This window comes from Peromyscus californicus, unplaced genomic scaffold (genome assembly GCF_007827085.1).
Source record: "Peromyscus californicus insignis strain IS unplaced genomic scaffold, ASM782708v3 Scaffold_7__1_contigs__length_154581171, whole genome shotgun sequence".
In the NCBI taxonomy this organism is placed as follows: domain Eukaryota; kingdom Metazoa; phylum Chordata; class Mammalia; order Rodentia; family Cricetidae; genus Peromyscus; species Peromyscus californicus.
In genome coordinates, this window is record NW_026294595.1 from 66,150,236 (window position 1) to 66,176,061 (window position 25,826).

The 25,826-nt window shown below is 46.8% G+C and overlaps 1 protein-coding gene across 1 annotated transcript in view; it reads right to left on the reverse strand.

Annotated features, from left to right (window-relative positions):
- Ptprj (protein tyrosine phosphatase receptor type J) overlaps window positions 1-25,826 on the reverse strand; it is a 162,438-nt gene that overhangs the window by 36,622 nt on the left and 99,990 nt on the right. Inside the window, exons 2-5 of the mRNA XM_052723411.1 lie at window positions 12,231-12,249; window positions 5,896-6,153; window positions 3,781-3,993; window positions 2,527-2,724 (exon numbers count right to left, since the gene is read on the reverse strand). Of these exons, the coding sequence (XP_052579371.1) occupies window positions 2,527-2,724; window positions 3,781-3,993; window positions 5,896-6,153; window positions 12,231-12,249 (688 nt within the window). The remainder of the gene's footprint in view (window positions 1-2,526; window positions 2,725-3,780; window positions 3,994-5,895; window positions 6,154-12,230; window positions 12,250-25,826) is intronic.

The window sequence follows — 25,826 nt, forward strand, 5'->3', positions numbered from 1 at the left end:
AATCCCAGCACTTGGGAGGCAGAGGCAGGCGGATCTCTGTGAGTTCGAGGCCAGCCTGGGCTACCAAGTGAGTTCCAGGAAAAGGCGCAAAGCTACACAGAGAAACCCTGTCTCGAAAAACCAAAAAAAAAAAAAAAAAAGAAAGAAAGTGATTAATCATGAGGGTGGTTAGAACATGATGAATAGAATCAGTGTCTTTATTAAGAGGCCCAAAAGCAGCTCATCTGTACTGTGATGTTGGAACACAGGCTCCACAACTCAAAAGGAGGCGACAACCAGAGACCAACTATCCCTAGCAGTTGACTTCACACTTCTATCCCCCAGAACTGTGAAAAGTAAAGGTTTGTCATATAAGCCGTCCAGTCTGTGGTAATTTGTCACATCAACCAGAACTAACCAACACATAGGTATAAAACTCAAACACTATATAAAGACCACACAGCTTCCACATTTATCAAATCGTGGGATGGTTTACCATAACCCAGGATATGTATGCATCCAAACCAACAGTCTACATGACAATCACAGTAACTTTAGCTTTTCTCACAGTACTTTAAAAAGCAGACATTCAGAACCCTGACTACATGACTGACTGCTCTCAGCAAATCAGGCAAATGTCCCCTCCTCTGGATGGACCCAGTTCAGCAGGCCTAGTAAGGGACACAAGGACTGGACAGAGACCACCCTCTTATGCAAGCTCCTCATGTGTGGGACTGCCGGCCACTGATGACAGCATCTCTGGGGCACCAGTCTCTTCAGCCAGCCTTCCTCAGGCTGAGTCTCGGTACACCTCTGTCACTAGCCCAGTGAGGACCCTGAGTGAAGCAGCTGCTCCACGCCACCTCTCTCCTTCCCAGCAAAATGTTGACATTTCCAGAAGAGGAAAAAAGAAAGACACAAATTGCTCCTGCTTCAGCACGGATGCTGGGAAAAGCTTTCATTCCTTACAGGCATGGCTTCTAACCAACGTCTTCTCCACATTTTCTAACCCTGTACAGGTCACACAGCCTCACCAGCCATGGCCGGCAAGTATTCCAACGTGTGCTTCTTCTTGGCCCCTCCCCACTCACTAAAAGGGAGAAAATTCTCAAGACATACATGTAGTATCTCTCTAAGAGTTACACTAAACACCAAGATGTCCCCTAAGTCCCCTCCTTCCCCTGCATCCCCTCATCCCAGGTTCTAGTCCTCACTTCCCAACCCCTGGACTCCTGGCTAGGGCTTCTTGCCACTCTAAGCCATCTGCTGCTGTTCCCACGACCATTCTTCTGAGTACTATCTTACCCAGTCGCCCCTGAGGATGGGGGTTTGTGGTCCAGGACTATCTTTATAAACACTTGGACAGAAGAGATTTTTAAACAGAGTCATAAACCTGTCAAAGCCCCTCAGGTGAGCCACCTTGCCACCACCTCTCCCAATACTCCCCTGCCCTCTGCCTCACACCCCAGGTCTGTCATCTGTCTTTCTGATCAAGACCCTTCCTCAACTAAAGTGTCCTTCCCCCGCTCCCCTTCCATCCCATCTCCACTTATCCAAGGCCTACTATCTTCCCTGTAAGAGACCCTTCCTCAGGACTAGAAGTTAGAACCATCCTCTCTCATCCCCCCAGGTCCACAGCATTTGGAGGGCAGCAGAATGCACAGGAGCCAGCCACCACCTGTGCAGCAGCCCCGCTCCCTTTCCACGTAGTAGCCAACATGTTTGGTGGGAGGAACTGCTAGTCACCCACATGAGAGCCAAGGGACACCAGCTCCCTCACCCAGAACAGCCATGCGTCAAGCAGATATACCACATCTATCCGGGGACTTGGAATTCTGACACATCACCAGATCTAGGGTGGCCCAGCACTTCATGGACGCCCGTTTGTCTTCTGACCTGGCTCCTCAGCCTTGGCCCTCACTCCCTCAGGTCTGTTGACCTAGGATAGTCTTTCAAAATATTTTCTGCTAAGACACCCCAAGCCAGTGCACACCGAGTCCCTGAGAGCTACGAAGCTGGGGGTGTCTGCTCCTGGGCTCAAAGGGCCCAGATGTTTCCATGCATGTATCTCAAGGCCTCATCTATATGGAAAACCCTCAAGACCAGGAACCATACATCTCCTTATTCCATCATAAGCACCAACTGCAAAAGCTCCCAAATACTCAACTCACAGAGTGGGAGTACCTATGAATGACAGCTAATGACAGCAATGTGAATGTCACCAAGTGTCCCGATAGAAAGTCCAATATGAATCCCAAAGGCAGGCCCAAACAGAAGCTCTCAGGCTAATCTTCAGATACAGATGGGAGGCGGCACCCTGCATCCATACCCCTGCTCAGTGAGCTTCACAACAGATATACCATGGCCACAGAGGTAAGCAGAAACCCAGTGCATGGGCTCTATCCAAAATCTCTCTCAGGAAGATCCTGCTAATAACAGAACTAGCTGCTAAGAGAAGTAAGTCAGATAGAGAGAACGGCAAAAGATAAAACTTTATTGGGGGGTTGGGGGGCTCAAGCTGAAGGCATTCCACAAAACTCGACCTACTTGTTTTAAACACTGCTTCGTCCCCAGGTTGTCCTTCTGTGCCATCTGCTGCTTGAGAATAAACGGTGGCTGTGTAGTCAATATCAGGCTTTAACCCAGTGAGGACGACCTCTGTGAGAGAGGGATCTTGAACAGAGGAGAGGTCGACAGAGTCAAGTGGTTGGGATACCACTGGGCTTCTCCCAGTGCCATTGGTAGCTGTTTCAAACACAGGAGGCGAAGACATTAACGAGAGAATCCATTTCCCACCTCTCACCACCCCAGCCCATGGGATGACGCATCTAACAGGGCCCACAGTTGGTACTCCATAAATATCTCTTCTCTGCCTCCTCCTGAGAAAGATTCGGTTCCCTGAAAAGAACCAGATATTTCACTTTGTACTATTACTCCAGAAACACCACAGCTACTTTGTGGCTTTCTTTGAACTCTGGTACGCTGGACCTTCCTCCTTCCTTTGGGAGCTTATCTACCACCCCAACACGGTTTCCCACAGACCATCCCATCACTCTACCTTTGCTAACCAAAGTCCACTCAGGAGGGTTTTCCCAGGACTACACCTGAGAGGGTGTCAGGAACAGCAGGGGATGAGATGAGAACATCTCCTGACCATTTCTCCTTGAACTATGTGGAAGGACCTCCCTGAGAAGCCCCTGACACACAGACCAAAGCAGGAGGAAGAGATGAGAGTGACCCAGCTTCTGAAGGCCTCCCTACCTGTCATGGGCCATAAATTCCCTTTCATTCTTAGCACTTAGCGTCGGGTTTTTGATCCTGATACCCAATTTGCATCTCTGTTTCCTTGGTGTAAGATGGGGATTAAGTCTCTGTCTCTCATTTCACAGTTACCAGAGGAACCCACTGAAAATGCTACGAAGTCTACAAATGACTCCTCCAAAGGAAGGACAGAAGACATCTGCGCGTTTGCCGGCTAAGGGTCCCTCTTCTCCACGGAGATGACTGGTCTGGCCATCCTTAGGTTAACACCTGTCAGCTGTTCACCTGAGTAAAAGGTGGAACAGCCTATCTACTTTCCTGAACTCCAAAGGCCAAAAGTTTCGAGTCCTACCACCACGCTGAGCCCTGTGCTCACTTGTAAAACATGAGCCCTCTTCCTTCTTCCTAAATGTAGGTCAGACCACACTGTGGCAGGAAAGCCCTCCAGCGATTCTTAAACCCTATACAAATACATGAACAGTGGGTTTTAAAACCAGTAAATGATAAAATCAGAACCTGATGCACGGTTTTGTAACTCACCTTCTGCAACTTGTAAGTCATTCTGCGTCTCATTTGATTCTGGGACAGGCCAGATATGACGGGTGTCCGGCTTCAGGTCTGAAATATTGAAGGAGTTTCCGACACCTGCAAGAAGCATCCGGTAGGAGGCAATGTCTTCGGCATTGCTCCAGACTAGAACAGCTTGCGTCACACCCATGAAGGCAACTCGGAGATCAGACACTGGCGAAGGTTCTGTTTCAAAAACACACAGTGGGTATGAGCGGGAGAGGAATCTGCAGTCACCCTCCCTTCCGTCACCGCCACTTCAAAGTGACCCACTAAAAATACCTCATTTGTATCGGAGTCTAAACATCCCCATGACATCTCAGGGGCAGGGGACAAACACTATCCGAAAAGATGAGAAGGAATAAGCCTTAAAGCCAAAACTGCTTATGTTCTGTGTCACTGTTCAAGATTAACCCCAATAGGAATTTGAAATTCTTTAAAATACCCTTCCATACAGTGGCATTGAACTGCATTTATTTTAGACGCTGAAAACAAAGCATTAAAAAAAAAAATGTTTCTAAATCTAGAAGCCTCCGTTCAAAATAATGCAAACAGTATCATTTTATAATGGCCAGATGTTCTAACCCAGGAGACATCCTTGCACTCCAACACCAAGGAAATGTTCTAAAAGACTTGCCCAAGCCCTTCCATCACCTTATTTGCCTAATGGTAACACAAACCATTTCAGCCTAAGAGACATACACTCCCTTCAGTTTTTGCAATTTTTTTATTGCTTAATTTGTTGGTTTCACTACACAGCCCAAGTTGGGCTCAAACTTGCAACCATCTTCCTGCTGTGGATGATTGATTGATAAATAAAACACTGATTGGCCAGTAGCCAGACAAGAAGTATAGGCGGGACAAAGAGAGAGGAGAGGTCTGGGAAGTGGAAGGCTGAGGCAGAGAGACGCTGCCAGCCACTGCCATGAGAAGATGTTAAGATACCGGTAAGCCACGAACCACATGGCAACTTATAAATTAATAGAAATAGGTTAATTTAAGATATAAGAACAGCTAGCAAGAAGCCTGAGCCATCGGGCCAAGCAGTTTAAATAATATAAGTGTCTGTGTGTTTATTTTATAAGTGGGCTGCAGGACTGCAGGAGCTTGGCGGAACCCGGAGAGAAGATCTCCAGCTACATCTTCCCACCGCTGCCTCCTGAGGACTAGCACTAGAGAGGCACGTCCCCAGACAGCCAGCAATGATCCCTTCACTGTGTGTCAGAAGACCAGGGACAGCAGAAGGGGCGGATGACTCGCTCAAGAACATACAGTGCCGTATGCTCAGTGAGGAGATGAGAGTGCAGAGAAGCCCATACAGGCAGAAGTGGTGGGGTTCCAGAGAAGAACCCTGCCTGAGGTCTGAAGAGGGCTGACTGCAGATACTGGCCCAAACGATTCGAGGGCAGCCTCCAGCTCTGACATGAAGTGACTGGTCGGCTTTTTGATCTGACTTCTCACATCAGGTATCTCAGACTTCTAAATCAGGTCACCGTAGGTTGCTTGGGTTTTGTAGTTAAGTGGGGATTACACGGAGGCCTCCATGCCCACCCATCATTTACTATGTGGGTGCCGACGATCCAAACCCTGGTCCTCACACTTGTACAGCAAGCACTTTACACACTGAACCACCTCCCCAGCCCGTGTGTGCGGGTGTGTGTGTGTGTGTGTGTGTGCTGAGAGTTGAACCGGGGTCTCACACATACTAGGCAAGCACCGTATCGTGGAGCTACAACCCCTGCTCTCTAGCTTTATTATTAAAGAATGTAACACCAAAAAACTAGACAATTTAATGGATTTTGGTGACTGCACGGATATCATGGTTCTCTGTTAGCTAGAATCAGGCTCTCCAGGTTCCAATTCAATTGCTTAATATCTGGTACTAAGGGATCTTAGAAGAAACTTAACTTCTCCACACCACAGTTTTCACCTTCAGCTTTAAGGGGCCAAAATAATGTTTTTCATACACAGTGTCTGACATGCTCTCTCCCACAAAGCCCTGTCCTGTGGACTCCAACATGGGTAAAGGCACTCTCCTCACCTCCCCATGTTACTGCTACTATAGCCACTGTTTACTTTGTCCCTTACTTTTTGAGACATCTTTGTCCATGGGGACTTCCAAGGGCTGACCGGTTGTCACTGGAGTGATAGAGAATGTAGAGGAAGTAGCTGGACTTAAGCCTGTGATGTTAGATGATGTTTCGTTTTTATCGGTAGTAAACGTCCGGTTACTTTCCCTACTCTCTATTTTGTAAGTATCTGAAGCAGCTGAATCATTGTGCTTCCATGTTACTCCCACGCTGGTCAGGCTGGAAACAGTTTCATTGTCATATACAGAGCTTGTTGCTATTTAAATACAGAAGAGAGAGAGAGAGAGAGAGAGAGAGAGAGAGAGAGAGAGAGAGAGAGAGAGAGAGAGAGAGAGAGAGAGAGAGAGAGATTAATTACATGTAATAAATATAAGAGTAAAGCCCACCTTGTATGTCTACTTTTCAGAACTCAATTTTACTTCTCTTCATTTGCCTCTTTGACTTTCCTGAAACAAAACACACCCAAGTACACATGTGCTCATGCACGAGTGTGTGTTCTTAAAACTGAAGACAAAACAAACAGAAACTGGCCACGTTGGCTGTGAGTTTAACATAGAGTTAAATCTTGACATAAGCTGACACAGAGATCTCAGATGCAAAATGAGTCTTGGGAAACTGCCTATGGAAATCTACCAACTGGCTGAGTGACTTGGGGTGAGCCCCTTAAAACTACTCCATCTTAGCTCAATACACCACTCCAACTGTGAAGGGTTATTATTAAACCATCAGGACAAAAGAGACAAGATCATTACATTAAGACCTCAATCCTACTTGCCCCTCATCATATAATTTTATTCAAAGTTGTCTCAAGTCTCAGACTATCAGTTTCATCCTCGGGACAATGCCAGGTATGCAGGACCCCAAACCAATGGAAGACACAGTGACCCTAGCAAGTGCATGTACCCTGGTTAAGTTCCAGACTGAGGAGTAATGCCCAGGAACAGCAATGTACAAGGTAAGCCCTTAATCCTAAGGTGCTGGTAACATCTTCTCAGCATGAATGAGATCATGTGTCTCACCTCAGGGCAGGTGCAAATTTATCCAGTTCATAGAAAGGAGGGGAAGAGAAACAAAGAGAAAAGAAACACTTGAGGAAGGATCTCGTGAGACCCCTTCTGGCCTGAGTTTCCTCTACAAAGTTCACATATCACTGGGTGTTGCCATTTATAGTCAATGCTAACGGTGATGAGCAAAGAGGAGGAAGCCAATCAGCAGCAGCGCCCCTGGCGGGCAGTTAGCAATGGCCCAGACAGGTGCAGAATATGCAAGTCCCACTGACTCTTCTCGCCCGCAGGCCAGATAGCCACCATTTTCAATAGCAAAAAGATATGCTAGGAACTAAATTTTTTCATTCATATAGAGAATCTGAGCAACATGGGAAAAGAGACTTCTGTATTTCAATAGTCATGGGGAGGGCCACAATTTTTTCAAATTCTGCTAAATGTTTCCTCTCCGCTTATTGAAATAATACCGTGGATTTTGTCCATTCTATTAATCCAACGTATCACATATGCTATTTGCATATGCTGAACCACACTTAAATCCCTGGGATGAATCTCACTCGATCACAATGAACAGTTTTCAATGTGCTGTTGAACTGGGTTTCTGGTCTTTTATGGAGGAAAAAGTCATTTATTAATATACACCTCCCTCTTAGAACAGCTTTTTGCCGTATCTCGTATGTTTTGAAATATGGTCTTTCCATTTTTTTCTCAAATGTTTTAATTCCTTTTTTTTTTCCTTTGCATTGTTGGTTATCTGAGAGCACATTGCTAATTTCCAAATAGCCGTAAAGTTTCCAGAGTTCTTATTAACTGGATTTAATCTATTGACTGGATTTCTAGCTTTCGTTGATTGTGAGAGATACTGGCAGCACTCTCAGAATTCTTAAACTTGTAAGGTGCATTTTGTAGCCTAGCATAGGTCTATCCCAGGCTGTGCTCGATCTCCAGTGGAGAAAAATGTGTATTTGCAGCTACTGGAGAACACATCTGGATGTGTCTCTTAGCTCTCTTTGGCACACACTATAATCGGAACTCAGGCCTTCATCCTTACTTCAGCACTGTGGGTAGTCAAGCTGGGGTCACACAACTCTCATACCCTACTGTGGTGGTTTGAAAGAAATGGCCCCCAAAGGGAGTGGCACTATTAGGAGGTGTGGCCTTGTTGGAGTAGGTGTGGTCTTATTGGAAGAAGTGCATCACTGTGGGGGCAGATTTTGAGGTCTTTTTCTCAAGCTTCACTCAGTGTCACAGTCAACTTCTTGCTGCCTTCTGGTCAAGATGTATCCAGCACCATGTCTGCCTGCACGCTGCCATGCTCCCCATCATGATGATAATGGACTGAACCTCTGAAACTGTAAGCCACCACCTCAATTAAATGTTTTCTTTATAAGAGTTGTCATGGTCATGTGTCTCTTCACAGGAATAGAAATCCTAACTAAGACACCTTCTGCATGTGGTGAAAACACCTTCTCCATTACTCACTGTGCTGCCTGTCACAGAGGGTGACTCTACAGATGCATCAGGTAAACAGCCTTAATCCAGAAATCAATTCTGGGGGCTGAGACCAAATCCCACTCCCTATACGTTATGGGCTAAATTGTGTCATCCCCAAAATCCATACATTAAAGTATTAAGCACCAGTACCTGCAAAATGTGTGTGTACTTGCAAGACAGTGTGTGTCAAGGGGTTAAGTTCAAACGAAGCCATAAGGGTGGGGCCTCTCCCAATCAAATGAATTTTATTGGCAGATAAAACAGATACAAAAAATATTTTGTATGTTGCAAAGTATTTGTATACACTGTAAAAATGTGTCCCTGCCTAAGGCACCTTCGGATTGCTTTAATAAGGAGCTGAACGGCCAGTAGGCAGGAGAGAATAGGCAGGACTTCCAGAGAGAGAGAGAAGCGTGGAAGAGGAATCTAGATTGGAGATTTCGCCAACAGACTCAGATCAAGTCAGATGTGCAGCACTAAGAAGAGGTAACCAAGACAGAATATATATTTTTAAAAAATGGCAGAATATAGATTTTTTAAAATATGGGTTAATTAAGTTATAAGAGCTAGTTGGGAAAAAGTCTAAGCTAAGGCTAAGCTTTCGTAATTAATAATAAGTCTCCAGGTCATTATTTGTGGGCTGGCGATCCAAAGACAGTCCAATAAGAAAGCTTGCTACATTAGGTGCCCTACTTGCATAGCATATAAATCTACACAGGGCCTGAGAAAGCTGGGGGAGTGGGGAGGTCTGAGTAGGCTCAGTGCTTGCTACACACAGAGGCACGGCTTTTAAGAGGCCCTGCTACCGAGGACTTGAATGGGGTTTATGAGCAATGGCAACACATTACTTGGTAGCAGGAGACTAGGTAGAAGTGCCTACTGGAGCGAGGGCAGATAGATGGGCTCCAGGCCCAGCCACAGGCATGAGGTTTCACTCTGACAACCAGAAGGGAGCAGAGTGAGCCGCCAGGCCATGGCCACATGGTCAGAGAAGGCTGCAGACAGGCAAAGTCAGGTCCAGACAGAAAAAAAAACTCTAAACGGATACAGCATGCTTAAAACTGTGCTTAGATGCTGAAGGAACAAAAGAAAATGAGTATAGACAGTCATATAAAAATAAATAGTTTAAAAATAATAGAGCCTTTAAAGAAAGAATAAAATAATATAAAAGGAAAAACATATAAAATGGGAAATATACAGGGTGGCTGGATCCTCTTTCGTGCTTTCTTGACTTTAAACTTTTTAAATGCTAATGAACAAAAAACAATAGCTGCTGAGAGACACTTGATTATGGAAACTGCTAAATGTCTTAACTTCAGAATGGAAGTCAGAAAATATGTTGCACTGGGGGAGAGGTTTTGCTTTTGTTTCCACAGGAATTAGTCTTCAAAACTAATAAAGACCAGATTTGATTGGGGGAGACTTGCTAAGGATCTTGGCTACAGACATGAAGAAAAAAAACAAGAAAACTATAAGACAGGTGATGCATATGCTGATTCCTCTACATGGGAACAGCTCTGAGAATGAATGAGACATGATAAATCTTGTTGGCTACAGAGTCCTCATGACTTACTATTACATGTCATCCTTTCATATGACATGGATAGAGATTTATATTACAGTTTAGTTATACAGTCCAAACAGACTTATAAAGTTGACAAATGCCTTTTACCTGCTAAACCATAGAACAAAAAATCTTCTTTAACTGACCTGTGCAGACCACACATTTCATACTTGTGTTAATGCAGATATATATGTTACCTTTAAAAGTTTATGTGTTTTCAGAAAAAAAAGGACCAGACACCAATGAAAACAAGTAGCCCACATGATTCAGTCTCTCAGAATGCCTCTGTTGCAATTTCCGCAAAATTCTGCATCAAGAACAACTTCAAAGCTGCTAGCTGAGACAGTTCAGCCTCATAGACCACTCCAGCCAAGACTTCCAATAAGCTCTACACTTTCTGATCACACAGAGACTAAACAAAAATAATGCAAACTCAGAGCAAGTTGGATGTTCAATACTAAGAAGAGGTAATCGAACCACGTGGTAAAAAGTAGATCTTTTTAAAAAGGGGGAGGAGGGTTAATTAAGTTATAAGAGCTAGTTGGGAAAAAGCCTAAGCTAAAGCCAAGCTTTCATAATTAATAATAAGTAGCCAGGTCATTATTTGCAGGATGGCAGTCCAAAGATAATCTGACAAGAAAGCTTGCTACACTTTAAGAAGAGCATGTTAGTACACAGGCACAGGGGCTGGGGGAGCCCCATGGTGACATGAGGGGAAAACAGTCACCTGTGTGCAAAGAGAAGCTCCTGGATTGTGAGAAAATACAATACATATAGTTCCATGATGGCAGCCCCAGCAGACTAACACAGAGCCCTCCCGGTGGCTCCAGGAGTCCTCAGTTCCCAGGGAAAACCTTCTGCCTCAGAATAGTTCAGGGGCTTACTCCCTGCAAGTAACACTGCACCCTCTGAGCTGGACTGCACTAGAGAGGTCAGATTCTGCAGACCAGTGGCCCCAGCTACCTCCCAGCTTATCTACCGGGCTGATTCACAGGAAAGACACCACCTATATGGGTTCCTCATTGTTGGCAAAAGCTTTGCATAGTTACTGATATTAACAAAGATTTGCCTTATTAGAAAGTACAGTGAGACCTGCCCCTTTGTACACTACTAATCATTTCATTTCAATGATTCCCAGGCTTGAGGGTTTTTTTCTTTTCCACTAAGGGGGGAAAATGTTCCTGAATTTTAGGGACAAATGAAAGCTAACAAGATTTCCCAAAAATGTGCACTTTTTAAAAGTACTAACTACCATTATCCTTCCACAGAAACAGTAAAATCTTTTTAATAATGTATTTACTTTTATTTCATGTGCATTCCTATTTTGCCTGCACATATGTCTGTGTGAAGGTGTTGGAACCCCTGAAACTGGGGTTATAAGTAGTTATGAGCTCCATGTGGGCGCTGGGAATTGAACCCAGGTCCTCTGGAAGAGCAACCAGTGCTCTTAACCACTGAGCCATCTCTCCAACCCCAACAGTACTGTCTTGATACCAGAAGAGATGATGCTTTCAGCTGGATGTATTTAGTGATATAAACCATCATTACTATATCATCAGAAAAGCATCACATTTATCTTGTCTTTCTATAGACCAAGGAAAGAACAAGCACCTAGCCACAGCTGGAACTCAGTCCTTTAATCTAATGATGGAGCTCAGAACTTCACACAAGCTGGGCAAGTATCCCACCATGACCTATAGCCCCATCTCTAGGCTGACACTCAAAATCAAAAGATAGAGGATGCTATCTCTGCTGCTGAAGAAATTCTATAATTTCACAACACCATATTCTAAAGGTAGCAAAACAGAAACACAAGAAAGTTCTTGCAGAATAATAGCACATGAAATAGGAAAACAAAGTATTACAGTTTCAATTCATTTACCTCATCCATGGGTATAGGCTGGCAAAAGAAAATCACAGAGAACCCTATGTTTTTATGAACTGGTGCTTTTACTATGTCCTCCAGGCTGCTCTCAAACTCTGTAGCTCTTCCTGAAGAAGCCTCTCAAAGAGCGGGGACTACAGGGCTACACCCCCGCTACTCAGCTTAGAAAGCATAGAATTTTTATAGCTGTGGTTAAACAACTAACTGACTTGCCTTCACTTGCTGTGTCTACCTTCACTCGATGTCTAAGGAAAAATGGCAAGTCAATCGGTTTTAATACATTTTTCTGTGATTTTTTTCCCCCCACATTTGCCGTTAAGGTAACGCTGTGACCACTAGGGGCCAGTAGCAAACAATACAAGAACGGAAAGGAGGAAGGTACTCACCCGCACCTGCGCACAAGACCTGCAACGGAAAAGAAAAGGGAAGTCAGCAGATTCATTCAGCCGTGGAAATGCAAATCAGAAGCAGGGCAGCTGGGGATTTGATATTGGGGTGGGTGTTGAGTGCATGGAAGGCTGGCGGCCACGGTCAGGGTGTCTTGGGGCTTTAAACACAGGGAAAGCTCAGGTCAATTACACAGGACTAACTGGGTTTTACGGAGGCCATGGGGCTGCTGACTACATAAACCCAGTGTTTCTCCGGCTTGGCTGGCTCTGTAAGCCAGTGCTCCCTCCTGCCACTGTGAGATGAACTGAGGCAGAAGGACACAAAAGCAAAGTCAAGATGGTCTGGGCCAGAACAAATAGAAATGGGAACCGAAGGCTCTCCCCACAGCCAAGTCCAGGGCCAGCGTACTAGTAAAGACATGCTTGAAGTGGAAAGTCAATGGGCTTGGGATCTTCCACGATACAAAAATCAACCTTCAGTCTATCAATTGAGGGCAGTCATTTTTTTAATCACCGTATGCAGCTTTGGGAAGGAGTGAAATACTATTTAGTTGACAATGTCAATCTTCTGTTCGGGGGAGAGACTGTCCCTTTAGTGGAATCATTATATTCCATACCATAAATTATTTCCCGAAAGCATAACGTAATTCGAGGTTGTATGTTCCACTGTTTCTTAAATACATGCTTTTGGGAAATTGGAATTTCCAAAGTATGGTGATTATGAAAAAGAAAATAATTAAAAAAAGAAAAAAACATCCTGCAACTTCCCACCATACTTAGAATTAAAATCCACCCTTTACTACCCAGCAGGCTCCTTTAGTCTTGGTGACATTCTTGAAGCTAATTTCCCCTTAGAACTTTTACACACTTGTCCCCTCTTGCAAAAGAACACTGCCCCGAAACCTCCTTTCTTCTTTCCTAGGGCCTGCCCGAGACGTCACCCCTCCAGAAGTCTCTTCACTAGCCCCCCAGGAACACTCAGTACCCTCACTCTCCGTTACCATGTTCCCCCCACGAGAGCAGAAACACAGTTCCTATCGTAGATGCTCAGTCAATGCCACGGGAAAGAGCAAATTAGCTGAGAATGAGGGAGGGCGCTCCCAAGGTCCCCCCAAAACTTTCCACTGTCTTGTCTTTGCACTACCTTAAACTTCTCAGCTCATCTGAGGGGCCCCCAGTTCCTACCCCTCAAGTCAGGCGATATGTCAATCAAAGTGTCTATGATGGATCCCAGGAGAGGAAGGAAAACAGAGGACTCATGGCTAACAAGGAAGCAAGCATATTTTGCCCAGTACTTGAAAATACTGTTCAACTACAAAACCTCCACACTTTAGGATAGTAAGAGTCCTGGTACCTGCCTGCCCATGGTACATCTCTCCTCTGTGTCTATATGCTGCTGCCCCTCCTGGAATCCATTCATCTTAGGACCACCTGAAACCATCAGAGACCAGCATCCTGCCCTCCAAATGTTTGCCAGAAAGCAAGAGAAATGAGATGAGTGTGGAAGCAACTCCAGACAGAGAGCACGACCACAAACATGCCAGCATGAAGCGCCTACAAGAGCCAAGCACTGCCCCAAAGTGCCAGCGCTGCAGCAAACAGCCTTGGTGTCCCAGGAAGAGGACGGGGCAGCCACGCCTTAGCGAGACAGGTCAGCGGTACCCCTGGCCTGGGTGCAGTGTGGTAGGGAAGTCAAACAAGGATGTATACAAAAGCAGGGCGTGGTGCTTCCCGAGCTGTGAGGTCACTGGCACAGGTGAAATGCAAGGATCACAGGTTGAAGGGAACGGAATCCCAGCTGAGTCCCTGCACCCCATGTGAGGACGTCCATTCAGTCCTGGTGCTCACCGCCGGCTCCGTTCTAAATGCTCGCAAACATGAACCCAATCCTCCAAACAACTCGTTCGTAAGAAGGTGAGTGCAGGGCCTGCATTTGAAGCCTGGTGCTCAGACTACAGAGTCCCTATACATAACCACCGGGCTCTGCCACCTCCTAAGTGGAGAGAAATACACTTCGGGTTAGTGAAGGTTCAAAAATTCATTATAAAAGATACTGTATCAACATGTTCCTTTCCTATCTTTAAAAAAAAAAAAAAACAAGCAGGGTGGGAGCCCTCTGTGCTCTGTGCTGAGGCAGGCTGGGCAGGCTTCTCTTAACCGACCCAGGGGCCCCTGTGCCACAGACAAGGCAGCCTGGGTCTCTGTGGAGCTCACGGAGAGCGCCACCACTCACCACTCAACCGCCCACTTCTGCACTGTGTTCTGTTGTAGCACAGTTGCACTGGTTCACACCACACAGTGAGGTACACTGACTCTGGCCTTAACCTTCAACTGAACAGTAAAAACCCTGCGAGGCCCGATATTCCTCTTCTGGGATCAGCTCAGGTCAATGAAAGACACAGCCAGGACCCCAGCCCAGGCCAGCCACACCCCAGCCTCTTCCACAAACCAGATAAAAAAGACACTTGTAAATAGCACCTGCAAGATACCTGGCCAGGTGGGCACGTCATCCACACCTTTAAAAATGCCATCCACAGAAAAGTCACCCTTCCAAAAGGAAATAAAAGCGTGGTTACGCCTGGTGGTGTGAGATGACAGAGAAGTCTCCAGGCTCAAAAACAGCATACCAAAGAAAAGAAAGTCTGGGGACAACTTCCCAGAGGTTGACAGCTGGACATGGTAAGGACCACAGCCCTGCTAAGACTCTCCTCCCTCCGGTATCCCCACCCCCAAGGGAAAGCAGTAAGCATTCCTCAGGCTCCTTCAGAGTCCTCAGCCCGCCCAGGTGGCTGTGATGGCAACAAAAATAAGAATCTCCATCCACAGATAAGGACTCCGTTGCTCAGGTTACACAACCCAAGATCACAGATACTCGCTGTGCCCCAGCACAGGGGGACAACCGAGACCCTGGGAAGAGACAAGACCCGCACTTCCCACTCCCTACCTCCCCCTGGGCAGAAACAAAAGCAGCCGATGAGGTGTGGACAGATGGACTTGAGGTGGGGACACGTCAAGCTTCAAGGTCTGCTCCCTTCTCACTCTGAGCAACACACCCCACCCCACCCCCACCCCCAGCCTTTCCCTTCCCAGGGAGTTCAACCGAGGACTTAGGGCTCAAGGGGCTCCAGAGGTCACAGCCTTTGCACCAGGGAGCTGCTGAAGGTGTTGCAGAAGTACTATTCACACAGCCAAAAGGAAAAATAGACCCACTGGCTGTGGCACATCCACACAATAGAAAAATCACTGGTACTGACTCCTGATACCGTGGCTGGATCTCAAAACGACGGTGGTACAGGGAAGAGGCCAGATGACACATGAACCCACATAGCGTATGAGTTCATTTACATAACATATCCAGAACAGAGACTCCACAGAAGCGGAACACAGGCAAGGGGTCACGGGGCTGGAAAGGGAAGAGGCCTGGTGTCATTGTGAGAACTCTAAGTGTGGAGGACTGACAGAGATGGCAGTCGCACAATGGGGAAGGCACTAAATCCTGCTAAAACGCACTTTCAAACGCTCCCTCTTACTATGCAAATGTATTCTCACTTTTTAAAGATAGGATGCAGCATGACTATATAGTCTTGCTCAGCTACTCCCAGGGAGGAAGGAAAGGGAGTTTCCTGGAGAAAAAAAAAAAAAGAAGAGGAGGAGGAAGAAGAGGAAAAGAAGGAACACTGAATTCTTCCTGCTCTACAACCAGGTCACAGAGATCTCACTAGGAGCATGAGCCTAAAACTCTCAAATTCTCCCCAAATGTACGTGAAAACACCACACACCAAAACAGACCCTCTATATCCTCCTATTCCCCTCTCTCTGGTGTGACTGCACAGTTGCCCTGTCTCCCAGGCTACAAACTCTGGAAACCCTAAATGCCCACACACACACACACACACATACACGCACGCGCACGCACACGCACACGCACACACACACCCTCCTTCCCGGATCACCTAAGGCTGCCTCCGCACCCATGGTGTTGATCTCCCCACTGCTGTGCCGTGTTCTGTCCTCACAGCCTGAGGTCCTGCAGAGCACAGGCAGCTGCAGCCTAGGTCTGCAAGGCACAAAACCCGTCTCTAACGCTCCCAAGACATCATCCACACACATAAAACTAACAAGAGCCAGAACGGGTGGTTATCTGCTGTGGTCTTTCTGTTTCTGTTCTGTAGGATTAGGGCTGTGACTCTAGACAGAACCCTCTCTTTGGAACATAAAACAGACCAGCTCCTCAAGTGGGGCCTTTTGCCAACACTGAAGGTGAATCAAACCTGACCTGTCCCCTCACTCATTTACCTGGCTGACACCTCCCTTTCTTAACCTGTCTGTGTGCCAGGGCCTTCATCGGTGTGAAAATAAACCGACCTGCCAGGTTCCTCTTCTTAGACAGTGTGCAGTGTCAGCCAGGAGCCCGGCAGAGACAGGTGACACACTCAGCCCGAGTAAGTGGGAGAGTTTCCAAGGCTGTGGGTGAAGCTGTGGGAAGGCGACAGGAATGCGCAAGAATCCTGGAGTGTCACAACTGGAAAGAGGGGACAAGCTGGGGGGCTGCCTCTCCCATCTCTGGCTGAAGGTGCCCACTGGGCTATCCAAACAGGGAGGTGGAGGTCAAGCGTACCCCTGGCGTAGAACACAGAGGTCAGCCTCCTCTTGGGGTATAGGCAGGGGTCTGCTGGGGCATGGAGAAAGCAGCCCAGGCTCCCCTGACTATACTGCAGAGCCTGTCAATCTGATGGGTGAGAGCCAAGAGTGGTCAAGGAGTTCAGTTCAAGCAGGTGGGGCGGGGAGGGCATGTGGCTGGCGCACACCTTTCATTGCAGCCCTTGGGAAGGCTGAGGGAAGTGGATGTCTGCGAGTTCCAGGCCAGCCTGGTCTACATAGTGAGTTCCAGGACACACTGAGACCCTATCTTTCAAAAAAAAAAAAAAAAAAAAAAAAAGGGCCTTTGTGCTCTGGGGCATGAGGGTCTCACAAAGCCAATCATTTCACCAAATAAAATAATGGGAGGGCATCTTCAATATACATCCCACATCTGTGTTCTCTCAAGATTCAAATACAGCAAGGTTCCTTGATTCCAGCCCTAACACTCTTCCTCTGCACCAAACCCCAAAGCTACCCTTTCAATTCACCTGAGGATCTGTAAGAACCATTCAGTCCAGGCCACTCAAACCCCTGCCTCAGGCCTTGGCAGGGTTACCAAAGACAGAGGGGGCACCTGAAGTGGTCCAGGCCCACCAAGAGCTCACAAAACTGGGAAAGCCCCCAAAGAAAATGGCAGAGGAGGAGGGCAGGGTAAGGGTACCTGCCTAGATGAGCAGGTGGACCTTGCTCAAGGACCCAGAGAATGTGGGTGAGAAAGGAAGGGGTCAGGACATTGACGTCACATGTAACAGTGTGCCAGGAAGCCCCCCCAGAGACTCCTGAGACTGACTGCTGTAAACCTAGCTGACTCTCCTCCTAGCCTCTCACCGAGCTGCAGGGGTTACATTCATCACCTCATTTAACCTTCCGAGACCACAGGGAGCAGAAGCTATGTGTACCCCCATCTTACAGATGTTGACACCACACCTGGGAAAAGTTAAGCTCCACTCCCGATACAGTACAGGTTACAGTTTAAGATTTAAGGTCTGCCTGACCCTGAAACCCTTGGCCTTAACTCCAGGAAGCACTGAGCAGCCTCACCTACTAGCAGGTCTCAACAGATTCCGGAAAGCCAAGGTCACCAACGCCTGGCCTTGCTAGGACTGGCCTGCCTGGGGGACAGGTTTGTTATCAGCTCACTAGAACTGACTGAATGAAGCAGCTTTTGCAAAAGAAGCTGAAATCCCAGAGCAGCCAGAATTTTAGCAAGCGACAGGGCTGCAGGTTTTCTATTCTACACGTTCCGCATTCAAGAGTGGATAATGAGTGACTGAACTACACAATGGGTAACAATAGACTCCTTATCCTTCTAAAGCCAAGCCCACACACCATATTACAATAGTTATTTTTACTCACTGACGTAATTAACCAAAATGTGAACGCTTCAAGCAATGTTTAGAATCAAATAGCATTTTATAGGGTTTGGAGCAAACTGAGTCCGATTCTGAAAGCCCATTATTCTTCCCAGCTAGAGTTTATCTCCTTGTGAATATTACCCAACAGCTCCCTGAAATACAGGTCACAGAAAGGCAAATCATTGACTTATGAAAAGGGCACACTGGCAGGACATCCTGCCAAACACAGACAAAAAGCACCGCAGCTGAAAACGCCCCAGAGGCGGGTGTCATCTGGAGGACCCATCTCAATACCTGGCGTTAAATTCCACCTTGGAACCCAAAAGCAGGGCCTGAGCAGGACAGCAGACATGGTGAACAATCATAGCAAAATGAGCACAGGCTGGCGTGCTCGACTGCATTTGCAGATAAATGACTTCCTTTGACCCTGTCATCCGTAAGAGTCAGCATCACCCAGAGCTCCACACCCTAAAGATTCAAGGTGAAACTTCAGTGGTTCAGTGGATGGGATGGGTACCACCCATACCGAAAAGAGCAGCTGCCTTAGCTCTGGACTGGAGCCAGCTGAAGGCATGATGACCTCCTCCAAAGGCATGGAGGCTCTCCCTGAGTGAGGCAGAGCTGGGTGTGGCTCTGGAAATCCTGGGCCAGGAGCTTCTCTAAGCATTCTTAGCAGAGTTGAGATTCTCCCCTCCAAGAAAGAACCTTAGGAATAACACAGAAGAACACAATTCCACATTTCACATCTGTATGGATGATAAGTGTCTGTGCGTGCCAGATGAAAACAGCAGCTTTTGAGAATAATCTGTGTGCAACTGGGTGAAGCTACTGATCATCTCCACTTTATTCACATTCCACATACCAACACTCAGGAGGCAGAGGCAGGAGGATGGCCAGTCCCAGGATAGTCGAGGGGAGTACACAGCTTGTTTTCCGAGACAGGACAGCTTTAATTTTCAATTTAATGCAATAGATAGTTGAGCAAATATTTTCATTACAATCCCAAACACTCACATTTGGAGAGAGTGGGCTAAGGAAATTTTCTTTAATGAAACACAGGCATTTACGGAACCTTTAAAGGGACCACAGGGAACACAAGCTGGGGTCTGGCCGTTTGCCGCGGTGGACTTTATGAAGGCAGAAAGTAGATCCCATACACTTCAACAACTCCACCAGACCTCACGGCACTAAGACTGAGCACAGATCCTCAGACAGCTTGGAAAGGCTCAGGTTTTCATCTGAAGAGAAGCTGAGACCCCAGCCCTTCCTCCTCATTATATGATGAATCAGGGGTGCTAAATTGAGTATCTTTTATTTGACTGATAATGTTTTGTTCGTTTGTTTGTAAGACAAGTGATGCACAGTCTGTAGCCCAGGACGACCCCAAACTTGTGATGGCCCTCCCTCAGTGCTGGGGTTATAACATGTACCAGCATGCCCAGCTTCCAGCACTGTTTAATTTTAAAGTCTTAAGTCTTTAAGAATAGGGAGAATTGGTATTGTTTTTTTTTTTTAATTATGATGTTCAGCATCTTAAAAAAAAAAAAAATCTTTTTTATCTGGCCACATTCAAGCCATTAACCGGATCGGGGTGAGCCTCTCTGTGGGAAGTGCTAAGCAAAAACGGCCACTGGCAGTGCTGTCACCCCAACACTGAGGACAAACAGCAGTTGCCAGGCAACACGGCACCCACACAGCTGGTTTCCTCTACCGAGTGTGAACACAGAAGGGACTGAGAAGCTCTATGACTTTTCATGCTTTAACCCATTCCATTTATTTATGTTTCCAACTGCCTGAAGACATCTGAGTGCGTGGCCTTTGATAGTCGTGTGCTCTGCAACCAGAGTACAGGGGTTATGATCACCAATGACCTGTTTACTTTCTAAATTCTTCTCTGAGGAGGAGCTTTCTGGGCAATGTCACCTGCCAATAATGTCCGTACTGAGAATATAAACTGTACCATTCTTTTTTTTTTTTGAGGGGTGAGGAGTGAGACAGGGTTTCTCTGTGTAGTTTTGGTGCCTGTCCTGGATCTCGCTCTGTAGGCCAGGCTGGCCTCGAACTCACAGAGATCTGCCTGGCTCTGCCTCCCCAGTGCTGGGATTAAAGGCTGTACCATTCTCTCTACCCCTAAATGATCTCTTTATTCCCTAACCTGCTCCCTACCTGTGCTACCAACTCTACTCACAAACACCCCCACCACCAGCAAGGGAACAAAGTATTGGGTAAGAGCTGCTGGTCTCCAGATGCAGACCGGACTCCAGACCCTGAAACAGGAATACTAAACCCACTCCCTGAGCCCAACCAGTCTCCTCTTGCACTGCCCATTTGCCCTAAAGTCTGGATAAAAGAAGCCAAGAGATACCGTTCACTAGGGCCTGAGGTACTCAGGACCGGCTCCCACAGCCCTGACCAGCTGCGTGCACCTGCAGTCCATGGCTTCCTGAGTCCCTCTCTCCACATCCCTCCCCCTTTCTCCCAGATGTGAGGAAAGAATATCCAGGTCCGGGTTCCAAGTTCATGAACTCTGCCTCTGACTGGCCACAAAGTACAAAGAGGACAATCTCCCACAGTCCACACTCTGCCCAACAGCCTCCAGGGCTGATCCTATCACAGAGGCCACAATGTGGGCAGAAACATCAACAAGCCTATTTGCTTTTACAGAACTACTCTGAAGTCAATGCGTGCGTGCGTGCGTGCGTGCGTAAGGATTAGCGGTTCCCACATACCAACAACCTCCCCATGGATCCCCCTGAGCGGCAGACCTGAGGAAAGGTCGGAAATCAACGGAACATTGGCATTCAGCCTGCGTTTGAAGACTGGCACCACCACTTTAGTCAGCGGAGGCCCGCAGCCGGTAACACGGCTTCTTGAGCTTTCTCATCTAACGTGTAGCTTGAGTGTGTGCGTCTCCACCACAACTGCTGCTGAGACTTAAGTCGGTGATGGGCCAGTGCCAGGAGATGAGGTCTAGCAAGAGAGGCGTGGGTCATGGAGCCCCAGCTCTCGGGAGAGGGCTACGGCTGGAGCCAGGGCTGGATGGATTGTTATCACAACAGCTGATGCCGTCGTGAAGTAGGGTTTCCCTATGCCCTGCCCAACACATCTGCTTGTTCTCCGTTCCGGCCATGCCATGACTTGAAGCAACATGGCTTCCTCACCATGTACACCCACCCAATTCTGAACAGCCAGAATAATGAACCAGAACAAAATCTTTCTTTTTTTTTTTTAATTTCACAGTCTCTGGTATTCTGTTGCAGTGGGGGGAAATGGTAAAATGAGTTAGAAATTATTACCTACTCTTCCAAGTTGGTGCTGGGTTTAGTAGTACACACCTGTAATCCCAGTACTTGCGAGGCTGAGGTTGGAGGATCATGAGTTTGAGGACATAGTCTCACCAAAAAAAAAAAAAAAAAAAAAAAAAAAAAAAAAAAGACTCATTATTCAGCAGCTTGTGGCAACATGGCAGGACTCTATGAAAGACAGCAAACACCATGGGCCCCATAAGAGGGTGTCGCCCAGGCACTGGACAGGAGTTAAGAGGACACACCCCCAAGTCAACAATTAGCAATAATGATATCTAGCTGTAGCAAGGGCAGGAAGAAATATTGGTAAGTCTGAAAAATGAGGATCTCAAACTTCGTTTGTTTATACTTGCTGATTTTCACAACTTTAAGAAACTGGCTAGGGAGATGTGAGGTATCTCTGTAACTTCTAATTTTGTTATAAGGCTCAAATGCTCAAAAAATCCAAGACATGTTTAATGGTATAAACAGTATTTCACCTCACAGAGTGGTTGTGACAATTACTAAGTGATATAACCCACATGAAGCATTCATATACATGGAATATACAATGAATAGTAACTGTTACAATTACTGCCACCAGCAGGGCCTCAGAAAAGAGGGTTAGATGAAGTAGATGAGGGACAGGCCATCTTACAAGACTAAGAAAATGTTGGCCAGGAATGGTGGCACATATCTATAATACTAGCAATTAGGAGAGTGAGGTAGGAGGACCTTGAGTTCAAGGTTGGACTGGGCTACATAAGGAGACCAAGAAAAAGCAGGAAAAAATAAATACAACAAAGAGAAAAAGTAGGACCCATAAGGTGAGTCTGTCACTGCCAAAGACTGAACAGCAAAGAGAGCAAATTGGAGTCTTGGGTTCATTTCCTGAAAGAACTTGAGCTAAAAATCTTCCGACTAGCTAGTTATCATATGTCTCCTATTGCCCATCACTGCCACAATGGCACTGGGTCCCCAACCAGGCTACCCTGCCTCAGTCCGGCATTTTGCAAAGCTACCATCAGCCCTACTCGTCACATCTCCTAGCTGCATTTGTCAGGTCTGGGTGAGAACCCAAGATCTGGGGTCCCCTCTTAACCATGTGACAGAATAGTCTCAGAAATGCCAAGTGTGGTAAAAAGGTTACTTCACAATCTTCCAGCCTACAACCTTCCATTTCAGTGAAGACCTGCATCATCCAAAGATCTGGACAACATAGCAAACTCCACCTGTCCTCCAATGAGTATGTAACAACTACCTAAGGACAACCATCACCCAAGAGAAAACCTCTCCAAGAGACTGAGCTTTTGATAAAATGGCGCCTTAGCAAGTCACATTGTGTGCGCACTGCCATGCATGGCACAGAGAGGACACGATGACATCCAAACAATAGAAGGAGACCTGAAGCTTCAAAGAGCAGATGACTGGGGAGCCGGCACAGTACAAGGAGGTGACTGATTACTTTTAACATCTCATTAAGCCTCATGAATGCCATGAACCAGAGGCTCAGTCAACTTCTATGAAAGGCCAGGCATTAAATATTTTAGGTTCTGCAGGTTACACAAGTCTGTCTAGGTATAGTGTGAAGTCAGCCACCAGTACAGGAATGCCCATGACTGTGTTCTAATAAAGCTTTATTTATAACTACATGGGTTTCATTTCATTTTTTTAATTATGAAATTTTTTCCTTGCTTTTTCTCTCAGCTACTTAAACATAAAAGCTACTCTTAGCTCATGGGTCACGCAAAGACAAGCAGTGGCTACAGTTGGGTTGGCCATGCCCTAAATCACACGTTTGCTCTGGACAGAACCACAAGAACAGACTTACAGCAGTGCAGAGTGGCCTGCCTGTGGCCAGGGTTCGAGCTCCACATCCTCGTTCTGACAATATTACCTATACTGAGCTCAACCTTCTCATCTGAATCAGGGATTGTGTCCATACACAACCCCCTCACACACTGGAGAGAATCCCATGAAATGCCATCGGGCACAGGGCACGGTCAAGAAAGGATGAATGTTATTACCACTGTCACTGTCCCTTTACTCTGGGCTAGATTTCAATCAGCTCAGTTTTAAAAAGCACTCAGGATCTCTCAAGACTGGTCTGGGTTCCCAATGTCTGATGAGATATGGGAAACGACATCTTTCTTAATGAATACGGGCACTTAAGAGCAACGCTGATAATCAAGCGCGCGCGCGCGGGGGCGGGGGGGGGGGGTATACAGCTGCCAGCTCACAGCAGCTCACAGCATCCTGAACAACACACAGCCATCTGACCCTCTCTGTCAGCACAAGCCAGTATACTCCTAGCTCCAGGACAAACTGGTACACAGTTCACATTTCCCAGCACCTCACTCACTGTCTCTCCTGAGACACATTCATTCAGTTCCAGCTCTCCAGGTCCTGGGACAAAGCTGCTCTGGCCTTCCTTGATGTAAAGCTAAACCAGGCACGTGTTAACTTCAGGGCCTTGAAGGCAGCCAACAGAGACACGTGTGATCAGTCATACTGTAGAATCAAGCCCAGCCCAGCCTGCCTCTGTTTGGGGTTGAGGAAACAGAGGCTCAGGCAGTTCTATCAAACCTGAGATGGAAACACATTTGTTCATCACATACCAGTCCCTCTTGACAGGAAGAGCACGGTAAAGGTTTCCTAGTCCCAAACTGCTTCAAGGCCAGTGAAAGAGACAGAGAAATGCGTCCTCGTTTTGGCGTCTCTTCCCTCGCCCTAGGTAGAATCCAGTGTTTCACATTCTACACCATCTCTCCTTTGTCCTCTGAACCTTCCAGCATAAATACCTTTTTCCCTAACAACAGATGTAATCAGTGTCTCTTACAGGAAAGTGGGTCATAAAATGAAGAGCTCACATGTCACGTGCCCCCTTCCACTATGCACATACCTCAGATTCCTCAATAATCCAGATGTCAGCCCCACTACCTCGAAAGTGAGAGCTGCTTTCCTCCTTTCTCAATCCTGGCTCACGGTTCTCTGACAGAACCTCCATTCAGCCTCCCAGAATTCCTTTCCCCAGCGGGGCCTAGGGTTTCCTTCCTGCATATGCCAGCACTTGGCACTGGGCACTCGCCACTAGGTACTGTCACTGGCCATCTGGCCAGAAGCTTCTTGGTGGAGATGCAGTCATTCACGTCTAGCACAGAACCTGCACTGACTGGAAGGTGGGTGGACGGATAGTAAGGAGGAAGGTGGGGAAAAGATAAAGTGGGGAAGGGCCCCGGCACAAGAACTGGATTGGATCTGGGCAGCCAGCGGGGAAGAAAAGAAGAGCAATTAAGCCAAGAAAAGGGAGGAGATATATAGATGAGAGACAGACAGAAGATGGATGGATAGATGGAAGAGAGAGAGAGGGAGGGAGGGAGTGAGGGAGGGAGGGAGGGAGGGAGGGAGAGAGAGAGAAAGAGGTGGCAATGATCTACAGGAAGTGGGGGGGGGGAGCCTTGGGAGAGGGTGAGGCCATAAGTGCTTGCCATTGTGTGAAATGTTTATTTTTTCCTTCCTATCAAAGGCAGCTAGCCCGCCAAGGGCCAATATTCTATAAATCTCCCCCAACCTTGTAAAACTTTTATGTAAATCTTTTAATCTATCCTACCTGGTAATAAAACTTTTGCTTACATAAAGTATCCCCTCCAGCTATACACACACTCTCTCTCTCTCTCTCTCTCTCTCTCTCTCTCTCTCTCTCTCTCTCTCTCTCTCTCTCTCTCTCTCTCTCTCTCTGCTGTAATCTGATGGCCTGAAGCAGCCAACCAACCACCTTTTCCTTCATTTCCTTTGCAGGAGTCTTTTAAAGCTAGTCAATCAAGAAAGACTGTGAGGTTAGACCAGCCAATGGAGAAAAGACACTGTCACCAAGCTGTAGAATAAGAACCAAGTGCACTTCCGGCCCCAGTGTGCACTCTAGCTGAGTTTGGGTTGGGGTACACCCTTCTCACGAAAGAAACTGCAGTGCCAGGCTACTTTGGCTTTGCCCCTGTGTCCTTTGTGATGCACAGGGGAAGGCCCTGGGACCTGGAACAGCTACAACCCGGACACCCCCAAGATGATCTGAACAACCCAAAAGGCTGAGCTAGAAGCTGCTACGACTTGAGGAAAACTCAAACAGAATAAACTAAAGAAAATCTTCAATGGTTTTAAAACAAAAGAGGGACCTGGTTTTCTGGAATACAGGCTGAGTCTGCCCCATGACCTTCAATCAGCCTAGTCTTGGTGTGGGTTTTAAGATGTATCATTTATTTTTATTTTATGTGTATGAGTGTTTGCCTATGTGTGTGTAAGTGCACCATGTGAATGGC